A 17,939-nucleotide genomic window follows, 5' to 3' on the forward strand; every position below is an offset into this window, starting at 1 on the left:
TCAAAGTAGGTAGAGCTGAGACACCCCCTCGGAAAATGCCAGCTCTTTTTTTTAGCTCACTTTTTACTACAGAAAAATCATAGAGCAATTCCGCTGCTGCAAAGAATTCAAAGATCACAACAGGTCAGAACGCTTTTAACAATATAGATTCCTATTTGAAATCTCTGGATGGCTCTTGTGAATCATGCTTGCAAATTTAATAATGTTAAAATTGTGTGGTAACTCAGGGCACCCTTAAAAGGATGTCAGGCACCAGAGAGTGCTGTGGGACCCTGGTTGAGAATCACTGCCCTAGAACAACAGAGGAGCAATGTAGGAACTAGCATAAACATCATAATTAAGGAATCTTTAGAATGGGATCTGTTCAGGGAGAAGAAACCTCCAGAAAATAAAATCATGGAGAATGTGGGTGAAATCCTGGAACAATTTACATGAGTAAGTAGGTGTACATAAGTAGCCATGTACCTGCCTGGCCAGCACATAGTATATGTATATGCATTTATACATCCATGATGCATGGGTAACAGGATCCCAAACTGTGTGCAAGTGTCAAATAAGCCACATACAAAGCAGGACAACTGTTGTTTAGGTGCACAAAAGGGAACAGAAGTACACCATGGGCATGTCTACACATACAATTAATGCAACTGAATATATTCCATTTTAATTAAAAATAATCCCAACAGCAGCATCTACATGTGCATTTAAGCACAGTAATTTACTGCACTGCCAGATACCACTTGTATCTGACAGGACTGTCCAGCAGTGCAATAAATTAGTTTACTGCACCCTAATTGCCACGCACATGTAGATGATGATGATTTACTGTACAGCAAATTAATCTGCTGCTCAGTAAAGGGTGTCATGTAGATGCGCCACCTGTGGGCGTGTACAGAAGTTGCTTTTTCCCATTTAAAGTGTTTTATTTCTGTGTCTTAACAGGAATTCATGGTTTTACAGTACTTTAAATATGACTCCAGAGCTTTAAATTAACCCTGATTAAATGAGAGTTTAAATTTGAAGTGCCATATTCTACAGAACTTTAGCAACCTACAGTATTTTAAATAACTTCTGTACACTGGAGCCTGCCCAGAGCCACTTCTCTGTAGAGTGCCTCCTGCCTCCTAACTGGACAGTGCAGGGAGGCTCAGAGGCCCCTCCCACCAAACACTGCTCTTCTGTGGGCATGTCTACATGTGCAATTAATGTACCTTAAGGTTACTGTGCATTAAAATAAGGCTTGGGATGAAGCCCTGTGGCCAAGCAGCAGCACCCTGAGCTCTCCCTTTGCTTTGCTTGCTGAGAGGCTGGGCACTGCTAAGCCTTGCCCCTCTCCCCCGCTGCAGCAGTTCTCTCTGGTCCTGGCACTGCTTAGCTCCTGGATCCCCCTAGGCACAGGTGGGGAGTGGGAGCCAACTGGGCCAGCTGGGGCATGCACTGCACAGGCAGCAGCAGGGCTGAGGGGACAGGGAAACTCTCTGTCCCTGACCCAGTGCTGTGGGAACAGAAAGCTTCCCTGCCCCCTCAGCAAGCAAAGTGAGGGGAGAGTTCACAGCGCTGCTGTCACCCAACCACAGGGCATTGGCCCAAGCCAGCCCCACCAAGCTGGGCTGTGATCCCAATCTCTGCACCAGAACTGCAGACCACTCCTCACTCTGCCCCATGTGGCCCTTTTCTGCCTAGGCTGACTGGGAACAAATTGTTAGTTAATCTAGTATCTGTATTTCTTGGTATTCATAAACCACATATTAGCCTAATTTACTGCACAGTAAATCGTGCACACATGTAGGCAGTGACACCTTGCTGCACATTAGATTAGCTTCATAGTTTGTAAGGCCGGAAGGGACCTTGGAAGTTCATCGGGTTTAGCCCCCTGCACCAAGCAGGAAAGACAACTGGGTGACCCCAGCAAGGTGACCATCTAGTCTCCTCTTGAAGATTTCCAGGGTAGGCAATTGCACCACCTCTGGAGGGAGCTTAAATTAGTCCAATGCACAGTAAAGTATCTTGTGTAGATGTACACTGTCATGATTAACAGTGCAGTAACTATAGTGCTATAAAAATGCTCTAAATTACAGCACTGTAGAACATGCACAGAGCCCTTCTGTACACACCCTCCCTAAGTGTTATATTCTCTCATCCTGCAGAGGAAGGACTTCATTGACTTCAAGGGAGCTGACATTTTATACTTTCAGGAAATTTGGCAGTTTGATTTTAGTACTGGTAAATATCTCCTCCATGACAAGCTGGTCTGGACTCTAAAGAGGGAAAATGGTATAGTATAAAACATATGAGCTCACATTGTAAATATCCATAGCAATTTTTAATAAAAATTCCTACAAGGCATTTCATGGATCCACAAACATCTAAAGGATGGCATAGAATTTTTTTTGGCAAAGAACTCCAATAATCAGAAATGTGCCCTGGGTGACATTTGTAAAAAATCAGAAAAATAAGTGGGCAAATCTAAGGGCAAGTTTCTACAAAAATATATTGGAATATTTTTGCCAAGTTGCCTTGACTGCAACTGTATCTATCCTGCATACAGAAGTTCCTTTCTAGTCACCTAAGTGGCCATTTTTGGTCATCTACATGGCATTTTTTAAACTCACATGCAGGCAGTAATTCTATTCCTGGACATCTGGTCTTGTATGTATAGATGACTAGGTACATACGCAGATTGGGCATGTTCAGTAGGCTCCACATGAGCCTCATGTATAACCATGACACATATGTTCTCTCCTTGTGGATGTGTGACAGCCTTAATTGCCTGAAAATGTAGTTCTCAAAGGGGGCTTGAATCTCTGTGTCTCTGACTTCCCAGCACCACAGTCTAATCTCCACACCTGAGGTCAGCCATTATCCAGCCCCTTCTCTGACATTACTTTTGAAGCTGGTCCCCTCAGCAGCCAGCAAAGAGAGGTATGTGGGTGATATATAGGGCCAAGGGAAAGCAAGTAGCCCAGAGGGTGTATGTCTCAATGAAGTGACCCATAGTCTGAAAAAGTGGGTGCCATTACTCCCGGTGAGGCAGAAGCTTCCCCCTACACTGCCCTACAGGTAGTTTTTCCAATGACTAAGTTAGTGTCTACCTTTAAAAAGGAAAAAGGTCTTGCTACTGTGTTGCCTGTGATTTGATGGTTAGAGAACTGTGATGATAGACAGCCAAAGACTCAGGATCAAAGCCTCTCTGAGGATGTGGAGCTTGGGACCTGTGTTCTCAGGCCTCCCAGGAAAGTGACTTAGGCACTCATCTATTGATGGCCAGAGACAGGAATTCTCTTTCTCTCCCTCTTGTCACGTTGCATACCTAGGAATAAAATCCTTCTGGGTGAATAAATGCTTCAAATAGCCCCTTATGTTACCAGGAAAGACTAGAATGCTGCCTTTAGACAAAGAACTCTCCTATTAGATATGAAAGTAGTCATATGTATCAGCACATACAGGCCACAGCCACCAAACACCATAGATAAGAGTTTGACCTTGTCTCTGCCTGATAATTGTAGTTAAGAGAAAAAATACTGTGCACTTTTCTTGCAGTTGACATCAAATATTTGAACAAAACCGTACCTTGAACCCAGCCATGTAAACATTATGTAATGATGGTTACATTTTTACGTTAAGCTCCTTAACTTACGAAATATAGGGTATTATGCTTCAAATTTCAGTTCAATGTTCTGTTTTCTTAGCTGGGACTAAGACTTAAATCAGATGTTGTGCCTCACCTAGATGTGTTTATATTAGGTTTTGTGTATTTGGCTTTATGTTACACCAGGATTTACACTGTTTGTACAGCACCCAGCCCAGAAGGGCTTGGACTAAGTCACAGCCTCCTGACACTACTATAGGACTAATACTGAATAAGAAGAGCTAAACATTCAGATAGCTGGCTAGAATTACAGATAATATTGTGTTTGCGTTCTTATTTCAACTTTTCAATCACTCATGACTTGCACAAACATTCACCTTGTCTGTGGCCAAAGGGAAATTTATTTTAGAAAGACAGAACAAACATCATCCTATCACATTTAAATAAGAAGAAAGAGAAAATATACTCTTTTCATTATAAGGAAATTCTTGCTTTTCTTACTCGGTATTACTCCTATGGTAGTGTCAAGAGACTGTGACCTAGTCCAAGCCTTACTGGGCTGGGCACTGTACAAACAGTGTAAACTCTGGTTCATTGCAAGTAAGGGGATATGAGGAGTCCCCTCACATCTCTTCATAAGTTTCTAGCATTACCAGAGATGGTGTATAGGAAAAAGCAGCCACTGGCCTACTATTGCCCTTCCTTCACATGCAGGTGGGCAGGAGTACGGTGTGGGCTCAACCCTTTGTGCTGTCTTCAGAAGACACCAGCCAATATTTTGAAGCTGACTCAGAATAAGAAAGTAAAGGAGCTAGCAGGGATAACTTCCCTTTCTGGAGAAAGGATGAAGCAGGACTCTGAGTCACCTTAATGCTGTCCTTGGCACAGTTATATCCTGCCCTTTACAGAGGATGGACTCTAGGTTCACAGTTCAGCTGAGAGTAAAATGACACCGACTCAAATTCTTACCAAGCAAAAGGATTTTTTTAATTTCAATAGCTTGGTTGTTGACATTCCTGAATGACAGCTGTGAGAATGTAGTGTTGCAACTCTTTTGAACGCTGTCTTTCAAAATTATGTTGCCAGGGATTAGCAGCCTATGGTCTGCAGGCCAAATCTGGCCTACAGAGTCTATTGATTTGTTCTGTGGATGTGGGGCTATAGTGGCATTGGGCAGCGAGGTCTTCAACAGAGCTTGCTTTCGCTATCCTGGCACGGAGAAAAACAGTGGCAGCAGGTGCAAGGAAAGCAGCAGTGGCAGGCACCTTTCCTGTGCTGGCAGTGGCCACTTTCCCTATGCTGATAGTGAGGGAAGCAGCAGCAGGCACGGGGAGAAGAAGCAGTAGTGGGCACAGAGGAAAAGCAGTGGTGGTGGACATTTTCCCCATAGTGGAGCAGAGAAAAGTGGTAGATGCCCATGTTTCCCCTGCCAGTCGCAGGAAAAAGGGGCAGCAGTGGCTGAGTCCCCTAGTACCTTGCCATCCACCTGCAGGCTCACCTCTGACCTAACTGGGTCAATCCAGCCTGCAGCCTTAAAAAGTTACTTATTACTGATGTAGCCACGTGAAAGGCATTTCTTTAGCAAATGTTGCCCACTCTTTACTATATATGAGCAGTGTCACTTTAAAAATCTATGGTGCAAGGTGATAAAAGTTGTTTTTATCCCCAAATCATGCACTTTAACAGCTTTGTGGTACTAAAAGTGATCATTACAATGTCATTGTTTAAAGAGAAAAAATTAAACTAAATCATAGTAAAATTCAAGACTGGTAAAAAAATGATCTCTCTCAAAAGAAAATTAGATTCTTAAAACATTCAAGTAGTAAAGTTGGAATCAAGTACTACATAATTTGTCTTGATTTCTGCAGAATCAGCTCATCCTGTGGGAAACTTCTGTCAGAAATTATGCTTTAATCTTCATGGTTTGCAGTACTTCTTGTACATTATCTTGGCTCCCAGTTTTGTTTCTGCTAAACACTCTTCAAATTTTCTCTCCATCTCCTGGTTTTGAGCTTCAGTAAAAAGGGTCTTCCAGTCACTAATAGCACCTTCAAGCAAATAGAGTTAGTTCATTACACTGGATGTATCACTGCCTCATGATTTGCAACTGTTCTATTTTAAGAATTTCAGCCACGATGTGCCTAAACTATACCATGGATGTCCAATTGGTGGCCAGAGGCTGCATGGACAGATCTAGGATTTTGAAAAGAGGGGTGCAAATGGTATGGTGCATCATCACATACAAAACAACACATATTTTTCTCCAGTTAAAATGAAACTTGAAGCTTTACTAATATACGAGGAGCCTGGAGCTATATTGTTCAGTTTAAGATCCAAGCAAAAACAAATATAATTTCATGGATTGTGCATGAATTTGCTGCATTATATATAAAAGCGTAATAGAGAAAAAAGTAATGAAAAGATGTTGTTTCACTAGTCCTGTAATCATTAGAATTAAATGTATATCTCTCTTTCAGATTCATAAAATTAAACAAAACCAATGCTTCACTGAAAGTTTTCTCCACGCATGAGGTTATGTTTTTAGCTAGAGTCAAAAACAGTCTACAGGGCTGTGAAAAGGAGCTATATTACCAGGAGCATCTAACAGCAATCAGAATTATGAAAGAAAGGATAGCTTAATTAGTGGAACATCAAAACTATTAGAAAAGGAGAGAGGGTTGTTAACATCTGTGGACTGAAGAGTTTAGAAGGAATCAGATAGATTTTAATGAGCCATGAAGTCAAGTGACTGCCTCAAAGCTGCCTGAATAGAAATGCTGCTGCCACTGCCAGACAGTTGATTTTAAACTTTAGGTGGACCAGGAATCAAAGGAGGGGAAGGGATGCAACAGCACCACTACATGCCCCCCCCCCCCCCCCGCCCCCCCCCCTCTTAACCCCCCCCCCCCCCACACACACACACACACTTTCTCCTGTGTTCTTTTTCCTTTTCAAAGCTCTTTAATGGTCCTATTATTCTAGCTATCCTCCTGCAATTCAGTTATCTACTAGCTTCCCTTAGTAATGTAGCTCCCATTTCACACAGCTGAAGAAAGTTTTTAACTTTAGCTAGAAACATTAACCCACATGTGGAAATGTTACTCAGGTAAACATTAGCTCAGGTATGGAAAAAGCTTTCAATGAAATATTGGAGGCACTGCCAAGATGCTTGAGAAAGCTTGATTTTGTTTTATGGATCTGAGAAAGAAATATACATTTAACTATAATGACTTCAAGATTAATGAAACAACATCTTTTGATAATTTTGACCAGTTTGTTGTGTTTTTATATATAATCTATGATATAGAAAATTAATGCACATTCCAATAAAGCTTATGGTTTGGGGGTTTTTGTTGATTTTTTTTTTTTTTGCCTCAGTCTTAAACTGAATAATATAGCTTAAGGCCTTTAGCTTATTAGTGAAGCTTTGAGTTTCTTTTAAAAATTGTGTTGTGTTATATGTGATGATACACCACGACTCTGCACCCCACTTTTCAAACTCCTAGGTCCATGCACAATTGTCAGTTTCCCAAGTTACAACAGCTGCAATTCACCAACATTTCAATTACACTGAGTGGCAGCTAGTTCCCAGAGCACCCCGCTCTTGGAACCCCCTCAGCAGGCCTGGCTAAAACCAAGATCTTACACTTCCAGGGTCTCTGGTTCTGGGTCCCTGTACCAGGAATATAGGTAGGAATATATCCGAATTCTGGTTGATTTTGGTGACAGTACATTAAACTGAAATATTTTGAAACAACCCTCAAAAAACCCAGCATTTTCTGAGAAAACCTTGTCAGCTCTATTGCTTGTATATGAAAGAGAATGGCTGCACATAAGGTACATAAAAACTGAATTCAGTATTTGTTGGAAAAGACATATGAATAAAAATGTAACAAATGACTCTCTACCAAATTGAAGACTGTCCAGCTTTGGGGAACTTTGTGGGAGGTGCTGCTCTGAAGTGAGGAATGAGCTAAAGAAATGTTGTGATATACACACTGATAAAATACTGAGATATACATGTTTTAAACAGAGCATCAGTGAAATATATTTACATCCAATAAATTCCAGTACACTTCCTGCAATGAGAAGCTTGAAATGATCTACCAGTAGAGGACTGCTAGTTTCTTTTTTGGTAATTTACCTTTGCGGAAGAGAATATTTCCGAAGGTACCATGGGTGCTATGGGAGTTCTCATTCATAGCCTGGAAGCTGCTCCTGTCCATAACTGCCTGTAGTTCTTCCTCTGTCATGGAGAACTCGAAGAATTCAGTGATTTTTTTCACTCCTAAAATCAAATTCTGAAAAGAGGGGGGTACCATATTTCAAATTGTTCACAGAAAACAGAGAATGTATTGTGTTCCTTGTACCAAGACAACAATGGAGACAGAACTCTTCACTTTTGCCAGAAGAATACAGTATATAAAGTTTTGCATCTGAGGATTTCAGAATGAGTCAGATATGTAGCGAGCTCCGTCAATGCCCTGGGCAGAGGTGGAGAAAGGCAGTGGGGGCCAAACCAGAGGCGTATCTAGTAGTGTGTGTACCTTCAGCAGCTATGAGTTCTACCTTCCTCCTTCTGGCAAGTTATCAGGACCAAGGGGCTGGAGACAGAGGCTAGGTACAGACATTACACTTAATGCACATTAAGCAAACAGAAAGCACTTTAGATCTATAAAAGAATAAATATTCATGACATTGAAAGTGTTTTATGAATGGTGGATCCTAGTCTAAGATAACCCTTGATGGATGCGGTATTAGACTGATATTAGACTAAAGAGCTTAGGTTAGAGTGCTTTTTTGAACATCTGTACCACATCCATTGCACTTCAATGTAGGTCGTGTTCTGCTGCTATCACAGGGACCACTTGCTGGGTGGCCTGATAGCCTTGACTGGTGTTCCAGGCAAGCACGAGCCCAGCCCTGCCCCTGGTCTGTCACAGAGAGGAGACAGAAAAGGCTCTGTCTCCTCCCTGCACAGCCAGGTGGGAGGGTGGGAAAATGGAGCCTCTCTGCCAGGTTGAACCCCCCACCCCAAGTGTGCAGCCTTGGGTATTGGTGGGGGCTGGGCTGGGTCCATGCAGCAGAGAGGCTCCATTTCCCACCCCCTAGCCCCAGTTCCCAGTATGGAGAAAAGCTGGGCTGGACAGCCCTGTGCTGCAACTTCTGGCTCCCATTGTAAGGAGGCTCAAGAGAGGGGGTGGGAGAAAGGAACCCCCCACCATGAGGGACCCCCACAGCTTGCTGGATGAGGTCTCGAGGGAGGGAGAGGGGTGGCCCAGATCTGCATAGCAGAAGGGATCCCTTCCTCCCCCCCACCCCAGCCTCTTGACAGCTGCAGCCAGGAGCTGCAGTGCGGGGACGCCAAACCAGGCTTTTCACTATGCCAGGAACTGTGGCCAGGGGGAAAGGGACCTCTGCTGCGAGGGCCTCCCCACAACAGCTTCTGCCTAGGGTCTTGGAGGGGGAGTGGACCAGGTCTGTGAAGTGGCGGGGGGGGGCTCCCTCCTCCCCCCAACCCCAGTTCCTGGCATAGTGAAAAGCAGGGCTGCAACTCCTGGCTGCAGCTGCCAAGAGGCTGGGGTGAGGGGTGGGAAGGGGGAACCCCCTCAACACATGGACCTGACTCAACTCCCACCTGAGGCACCAGCCAGCAAGCTGTGGGGGGCCACTGCAGTGTGGGGGGTTCTGCTCCCCCCCGCCTTTCATCCCCACTGCTGACAGTCGGCAGCTGGTAGGAGGGTGGGGTTCAGGAGAGGGGCCGCTCTGGCAGCCTCCTGGGAGGTGTGTGACAGTGCCCCCACCTGCTGGCATGGCCAGTGCCAGCAAGCCTCCCCCCCATGAATGGTGAATGTCTTTTTGGTTCACTCCTGCTCTAATTTACAGCACTTTAAGTAAAATATGATAGTTAGAGTACTTCTGCCAGGGGCTTTTTGAATGTCTGTACTTAGCCAGAATGTTTTATAGTCCTGGCAGCTGTAGGCTCCATTGCACAGAGCCGGACAAGGAGAAAGGGGATGGGGCCAGTGTGGATCAAGGGTCCCAATAGCTACAGGGAAAGGTGTCCGCCAGCCTCTTGCCTGTCCCCCTCTCCCCACCGCTGCAGGTGCTGCTGAACACTATGCCTCCTGCCATCACTTCCTGACCCTTTCCCTGACTCCACACAGCTAGAGTCTGTAGCTGCATCAATTCCAGCACCCCTTCGCCTCCATGCTAGTGCACCCCTCAATCAGCACCTAGGGCTTATACTCCCTTAGTCACCCCTTGTTATGTTACTGGAGTGATTTATGAATCTGGAACACACTAATATCCCATTTTAAACACGGACCAACTGAGTTTAGGGAATTTTGCTGGCCTGATTTTTTCAGAAATGCTAAGCATGCAAAGCTACAACGTCAGACAAAGAAACTTTTTGCCTATGAAAAAAGGCAAAAACTAAGGTGCTGCCATGCCCTGCCTTTTGCTTGACCTGAGGCTAACAATGATGTTGCCCAAACAGGACAATCTGGTCCCCCCATCCTACCAGCACTGCTCGACTAGTGATTTGGCATGAAATCCAATCCCCACTTGTTGCAGTGATTGAAGAGGAGGCTGCAAGACAGCACTTGTCACAGCTGCTGCTGTTGCAAGGACACAGCAAGTTGAGCCTGAGCTCATAATTATGGAACAAGTACAGATAGTAGGCCCCACACATGGTCACCCTCTGCCTGCACTGCAATGCATGTGAGGATCAGAGAACAGGAGATACCCAGGTTAGGGACTGGTGCACACTAGGGAAGTTTGCTGATAAAAAGCTCTGTACTTGATAAAGGTTTTGAAGTGGTTTCTGGGGAAATCTCTGCCCTCCCCTTCAGGGCTGTAGAAGGAGTATCCACCCTCAGGCAAGAGATAGGAGTTTGGAACTAGACACCAGCTAGGGGACACAGCACTCCCCCTTCACAAGGAACTTTATGCATGTGGGCAATCCCCATTCAGCTGAGATTATTTGCATAGGTAAAATGATATACTTGTATGTTTGGAGGATGGAGCCTTAAAATATAGCTAAATCTCTTTGTGCCTTTTCTCTGCCTCACTGTTGATGAACCAGAGTTTATAGAGTGAAAAAATACATCTCAGAGTCAATCTATTCCTAGTGTTAATTGTTTTCTGTATATTTACTCAGCAGAAATTCATACGAGCCAGGAGGGACTATTCAATCATCTTGTCTTACTCCATGCATAACACAGCCCATAGCATTTCAACCAATGTTTCTTCACAGATAACTAGCCTTATGTTGAGCTAGAACAGTGTTTCTCAACCTTTTTAGGCTTGAGGCCCCCCTCGAGAGGCTCAAGGAACCCCTCAAAAAATGTCAGCTCTTAAATTGTCACTGTTTTTTATTACAGAAAAATAATAGAGCAAGTCTTCTGTTGCAAAGAACTCAGAAAAATCACAACTGGTCAGAATGTTTTTAACATTGTGAATTCCTATTTGAAAACTCTGGGTTTATCTTGCGAATTTTGATGCTAACACTACATAGCACCCTTGAAAGGCTCTCGAGGTACTTCAGGGTGTTGTAGTACCCTGGCTGAGAATCACTTAGCTACAGAAGCCATTTTAGGAAACCTGTCTAATCTGCTCAGTGCGTCACACAGGAATGAACTGATCGACTTCAAAAGGAGTCTTATGCAGACGGTGATATTAGATCTAGGGTAAGATTTTTCCAAGGCACAAATGACAGTTAAGCCTCTGCTCCTTGGACTTTCAATGGGAATATCTGTACCTTTGAAAACCTTCCCTTAGCCTTTCTAAATTTCTTTTCTTCTACTGTATATATCTTTGGCATCTTAAGGTTAATTCAAAAGGGGCAGATATCAGGTCTGAATATTTCAGTAATAAATTTAATCTGAAATGTAAAGTAAAGCACCCTTTACATAGTTAACCTCACCTCTTTTAGTTCTTCGTAAGTTATAAACATAATATTTTTATTGTTGATACGTTTGTTCCATTCAATCATGTAGTCAAAATAGGAGCCCCAGACCACTGGAAGAAGCAAAGGTTTAAATTATCATTTTGTGCTTTTGAATGTGGTAATATATGAACAAAGGACAACAGGAAAAAGGACAATGTCTGTTTGAATAGACCAGAGCTGACACATGGTAGCACATTTTCTTTCCATGGCACAGTGGAGTGATTAAAATCAGCCTTTTTACACATTATGGAAGCTGCAGTTCAGTCCATTCATAAGTAATAGACATTTAGTGAATGCTGCTGTAGGCTCTGTGGTTTTAAACCTAGGCCATAGGCAGGTGAGATGCATTATGAGTGTATGCCTTGAGCTGTGGCAGACACAATGCCTCTTAGAATATAGGGACAGAAGAGTTGCTACTCCATGCTTCAAAGCTGATAAACATGTCTCTTGCCCACAGGGCATCGGAGCAACCATCACTGAAATTTCAGTGGCAGTGGATATGAGTCTTCCCCATCCTGAACCTCCCTACCCACACAAGAGAATATGGCCCAATCATAGGTAGCACCAGCCAACCACACAAAAAACTGCTGTTGGGCATAATCCTGATCTAATGGTTCAAGGGGACTCTGTGTGTGTGTGTGTGTGTGTGTGTGTGTGTGTGTGTGTGTGTGTGTGTGTGTGTGTGTGTGTAAGAGTTACTACTTGTCCTTTCTTCAGCGTCCCTCATTTCTTCTTGATGTGTGTTGAGTAGGACAATCCAGCTCACTGTATGTAGAGTCAACACCTTTGCTACCAATCTGGATGAGTGGAAAGAAAAGCCTTCAAATGCAGTAGTGTAACTAGGATGGGGTGAGTGGGACACTAGCCCTGGGTGCTGACTTAGAGGGGGGCACCAGCAAGGGAGGATCTAGGATTTTGAAAAGGGGGGTGCATCCAAACACTTGAATGTTTCATCCTTATTTTAAAAGAAGAATTAAAAGAAGTGTATGGTACCTTCTCCACACACAAAAGCATTGAAGAACTCATCCCAGGTTTTAAAAGAAGGAAGCAGAGGCATTCCATTGCTAAAGTGAAAATAAGATACAGCCACATCCTTTGGATTTCTAGACAGCATCAATATCTAGAAGGACAAAACCAATTTTCCTAAAAGTTAGCAAATAATTTTCAAGCTGCCCATAGGCTGAAAAGCATCCATGCACAACATTCACTGAAGCGTTTCAAATAACAAAACTGTAAAAAATGAAGTCTGTGCATAACTAACTGGCACACTGAAAGAATTGGCACATGTGTAAAATGAAGTCTTACTTTCAAGCACCTCTAACAGTGACTGTAATATTTTAAAATGCACATGAACCTTGGCATTATTCTTGGAAATAGATGTTGGTAGACAACCAGGAAGAAGATGGGTTGCCAAAACTCTTCTAAAAGGTAACTTCTTTATCCTCTGTAATAACAAGAGAAAATGGAAATTAGTACACTTAATGAAACTTTATCTTTTAAAACATTGTGTAGTGAATTTTAGTACTTTTGAAAATGTCCAGATTGACAGGAATCAAAGCAGAAGAATTCTATGCATGTAATAAACACACAACGTACAGGAAGCATCTACATGTGCAATTGATGCAGCTGAATAAACTCTGACACAGTTCACACTGGAGCTGCATGTGCACCTGGGACCACAGCATGTTGAGCTATGGCAGTGAAGCCCTTCCCTGCCAGCTAGCCTTATACTGAAGCACCCTCATGGATCAGCCAGCCCCATTAGCATCTACACATGTGTTGCAACAGAGTAAATAACTGCCATAGGATAGTACTTGTGTCTGGCGTTACTGTCCTACAGCACAGTTAATTAGTTTACCCTGTCCTAATAACACTGCATGTGTAGACACTGAAGTTTTACTGTGGAGCTAATTAGTCAATTCTGCAATAAATATCTCATGTAGACATGCCCACAGAGGCTTAATTAATTTTCTACATGTTCCTAACCAATATGACTTTCCTTACAGAAAAAAGTTATTGCAAAATAAACTAGATTGTTTATTTACAGTGCACTGACCCTCCTGGGACAATTTTATTCCCCACTAACTGTATGTCTACATGGTAATGTAAGAATACCTGAACTAGCCTATATACTAGAGGCACCATAGCCCCGTTAACTGCTGAGAACCAGACTATGTTAATCCATATGCATCATTGTGCTATCACAGGTATTAAGCTAAAGCACAGAGCAGCTGTAGTGCTGCTTTGTGCCCTAGGTCTGATCATAATCTTAGTTGATCCTTGATAGATATTCAGAGAAGAACAAGCATTTATGTGGTGAGTTAGTGTGGAGTAGCCATACCACAGTAGCTATTCTAGGTCATTTGTCTGTGTAGACAAACCCCATGCCTCACACCTGAACTCTTGGGGACATCTCTCTTGGTGGCAGGGTGCTACAGTTCCATCCTTGTCCCCTCTACACAGATTATTGGCAGTGATACTGTGGTGCTGGTGGTGGATTTTGTAAGTGGAAATCTGCCCCACTGAAGTCATTGAGAGCTTCTAGCTGCTAAGCAGTCAAAGATTCAGCCAAGTTTCAACTGGTGTTAAAGTTTCTTCCTATGTAGTTAATCACTTGATTTCTAAATTTTCTATTCTGCCCTTGTATTATAGTAATAAGCCTTTTCAGAACAAAACAAGATTATTTTCTTTAAATTCAGCAATACTTTAATGCAGGGATGTCAAAGACATAGCCTGTGGAGTCGTATCATCCAGCCCACAGTGCTCCTGGAAAGGCAGGGAATTCAGGGGTGGGGTTTACTGCCCAGTTCCAACATATGGAGCATCACTAGGGATGCATGTTGGTGGTGGAGAAGTGAGCGATGGGTGTTTTAATCCCCATAGCACAATAACCTGTGGAAATAACACCATTGCCACTTCCCCGTCTTCTGCCAGAGATGGGGCTGGATCCTGCCTGTGAGTACGATGCCCCTGCTTTAAGGCAACTGGAGTCCTCACACGTTCGTACCAGTCTCCCTTAACACTGGTGGCATAAAGTACCACCGCCTTCTGTTCTCGCAACATCTCTCCAGGCTCTATCACACCTCCCTCCACCAGCAACTCTGTTATTTTGGGAGGGAAAACTATTTCAGTATAAATAAAATATACTGCTTGTGAAGTACCTGTCTATGCCATATACTAAGTAATGTTTTTGATCTTGTGAGTATCTATGTATTTGAAATTGATTTATACCTTACATAGAACTTTTCATTGATCATTTATAAATATTTGTTTCCACTAATATTCAATCTCAGTGTGGTCCATTTATTCTAGCCAAACAGAATTCATTATACTTATCCCAAATCATTTCCTGGCAATGGAGCATGCACCACTCTCTATATTCAAACTGTTAGGGATATCAATTGGAAAATTTAGAATTTTAATTATTTTATATCAACCTCAAATTTTCCTGGATCTCCAAATTCAAGAAACGTATAGTCTCCTTTTTCTTCATGTTTCATTCTCTCTTCCAGTGCTTCTTTATTTTTCTTTAGATCTGCTGTAACCAAGTCATTCAAGATTTGGAGAATCCAATTATTACCTGAAACAAATTCTAAATGATTAAAACAGAAGAAACTGAATACCTCTTACCACAGATATAGAATAGCCACTTGAGGAAACAGAAAAAGTTGGCCAATTTAATAATATATGGATCCTTGAAAATAGGGAGGTATGGAAAGACTGGAGGAACAGTACATGCACAAATGCTCAAAAATAAAAGGAAAATGATCTTGGCAATTATTATCCAGAGAGTATGATGTCAATCCTTACTGAAAATAATTAGTATAGTTTTTAAGCAGCTATATATCACCATCACCTCATGGGAATTTCATTTACACCATACTTCTTTAGCTAGTTCAAGAGAATGTCCTAAGCATCCATTGTTTTGCTCTTTTTCTCTAGTGTTCTTACCTGTCAAAGAAAGAAATTAGATTAGTGTGACATGGTTTGTCCTTGACACATCCAGTTGGGCTATTTTTTCACCGTATTATCCTTTAGGTGCTTAGGAATTAATCACTAAAAAATTATTCTAGTATCTTTGCAAGTTTTGAAGTTAGGCTGAGTAATCTTAAATTCCCTGGATGGTCTGTCTTCTTTTTTTTAAATAAATGAAAACAAAATTTGAGAGAAAGATCATAATGGGATGTCCCAGTAATTGATGTCAGGATTCAGGTTCTTTATTCTGTGCTGCTTGCTACAAACCACCAAAACAAGGGAAGAAAATGAACAAGGCTTTTTTTCCAACAGCTAACCTGGTGCTTGATGGAAGACTTTAATTTTCATGATGTATTTTGGAGGGCATAAAAGTAGAAACCTCATTTTTTAGTTCTACCCTCCACTGATATAAATAGTGCTTAAATGGCTGTATCCCATTGCTCTTCACATTTCCTGCTTTGGAAAAGACCTCAAAATATCATTATGTCCCTAAAATCCCAAAGATAATAGAAAAGAATAGAAAGATTAATTTTTCATAGTTTTTAAAAAACATTAGAAATATACCTGCACAGAATACCGCCCCCTCCATCCTCGATGCATGGAATCTTTTCCAATAGTCTGCAAAATAGGTTGTAACAAGGGCCTTGGCCACTATCACTTGAAGAGAGGCTAGAAGCTGGCTGCTGCAGCAAGCAGCTGGCTGAAGCAGCAGAGAAGGGCAAGCTGGCCATCAACCTGAAGTGGAAATCCCTATGCATGGCTGGGGAGCCACACGACAGGAAAGGGTAGGGCTTTCGAATCATAGAATCATAGGAAATTACAGTTGAAGGGGCCTCAGGAGGTCATCTAGTCCAACCCCCTGCTCAAAGCAGGACCATACCCAGCTATATATTCCCAGCCAAGGCTTTGTCTAGCCAGGTATTAAAAGCCTCCAAGGATAGAGTTTCCACCACATCTCTGGGTAACCTGTTCCAATGTTTTACTACCCTCCCAGTGAGAAAGTTTTTCCCCATACCTAACTTAAACTTCCCTTGCTGCAACTTGAGACCTTGTTCTGTCATCTGCTACCATTCAAAACAGTCTAGTCCCATCTCTTCTTTGGAACCCCGCTTCAGGTAGTTAAAGACTGCTATTACATCCACCCCAGTCATCTCTTATCCAAACTAAATAAGCCTAATTCCCTCAGCCTCTCCTCAGAAGTCATGTACCCCATCCCCTAAACATTTTTGTTGCTCTCTGCTTGTCTCTCTCCAATTTGTCTACATCCTTTTTGTGGGGGGGGACCCAAAACTGGACAAAGCACTCCACTTGTGGCCTCACCGATGCTGAATAGAGGGGAAGAATCGATTCCCTCAATCTGCTGGCAATGCATCTACCAATGCAGCCCAGTCTGCCATTAGCCTTCTTGGCAACAAGGGCACACTGTTGGCTCATATTCAGTTTATTGTCCACTATAACCCCCAGGTCCTTTTCTGCAGAGCTGCTGCTTAGCCAGTTGATCCCCAGCCTGCAGAGTAAGAGTTTTGAAGAGATGGGAGCCCAGGAAGGGTGGCTGTGCCTTAAGGAAATGATCCTTCGGGCACAGAGGGAGACGATCCCGATGCGGGGGAAAAGGGGGAAAGGAGCCAAGAGGCTTCCTTGGCTGACCAGAGAAATCCAGAGCAGCCTGAGGGCAAAAAGGGGGGCATATAAGCAGTGGAAACAGGGAGAGATTGCTAAAGAGGAGTATACCTCCTCAGCTCGCAGTTGTAGGGAGGCAGTTAGAAAGGCCAAAGCTACCATGGAGCTGAGGATGGCATCCCAAGTTAAGGATAACAAAAAATTGTTTTTTAGATATATAGGGAGTAAAAGGAAAGCCCAGGGTGGAATAGGACCTCTACTAAATGGGCAGAAGCAATTGGTGACAGACAGGGGGGACAAGGCTGAACTCTTCAATAAGTTCTTTGCCTCAGGTTTCCTAAGCAAGGGGCAAGACAAGTCTCTCACTGGGGTTGTAGAGAGGTAGCAGCAGGGCACCAGACTACCAAGCGTAGACCCTGAGATGGTGCAGAGTCACTTGGAGGAACTGGATGCGTTTAAGTCGGCAGGCCCAGATGAGCTCCATCCGAGGGTACTGAAGGCACTGGCTGACATCATTGCACAGCCACTGGCGGGAATATGTGAACACTCATGGTGCACGGGCCAGGTCCCGGAGGACTGGAAAAGGGCCAATGTGGTCCCCATTTTCATGAAGGGGAGGAAGGAGGACCTGGGCAACTATAGGCCAGTCAGTCTCACCTCCATCCTTGGCAAAGTCTTTGAAAAAATTATCAAGGCTCACATTTGCGAGAGCCCAGCAGGAAAATTATGCTGAGGGGAAACCAGAATGGGTTCATAGCAGGTAGATCATGCCTGACTAATCTAGTCTCTTTTTATGACCAGGTT

The 17,939-nt window shown here is 43.1% G+C and overlaps 1 protein-coding gene across 2 annotated transcripts in view; it reads right to left on the minus strand.

The window, feature by feature from the left end:
* Positions 1 to 2,327: 2,327 nt before the first annotated feature.
* Positions 2,328 to 17,939, minus strand: part of LOC102373192 (sulfotransferase 6B1-like) — a 28,190-nt gene continuing 12,578 nt past the window's right edge. The window contains exons 2-7 of one of the 2 annotated variants that reach the window (XM_006017007.3): positions 14,978 to 15,120; positions 12,895 to 12,984; positions 12,534 to 12,660; positions 11,517 to 11,611; positions 7,734 to 7,890; positions 2,328 to 5,637 (exon numbers count right to left, since the gene is read on the minus strand). In XM_006017007.3, coding sequence (XP_006017069.1) covers positions 5,507 to 5,637; positions 7,734 to 7,890; positions 11,517 to 11,611; positions 12,534 to 12,660; positions 12,895 to 12,984; positions 14,978 to 15,120 — 743 coding nt within the window. In that variant the 3' untranslated portion in view covers positions 2,328 to 5,506. Of the gene's footprint in view, positions 5,638 to 7,733; positions 7,891 to 11,516; positions 11,612 to 12,533; positions 12,661 to 12,845; positions 12,985 to 14,977; positions 15,121 to 17,939 lie in introns of both variants that reach the window. The other variant, XM_025195016.1, reaches the window with a different exon arrangement.

The sequence above is a fragment of the Alligator sinensis genome, unplaced genomic scaffold (genome assembly GCF_000455745.1).
Source record: "Alligator sinensis unplaced genomic scaffold, ASM45574v1 scaffold448_1, whole genome shotgun sequence".
Classification (NCBI taxonomy): Eukaryota; Metazoa; Chordata; order Crocodylia; family Alligatoridae; genus Alligator; species Alligator sinensis.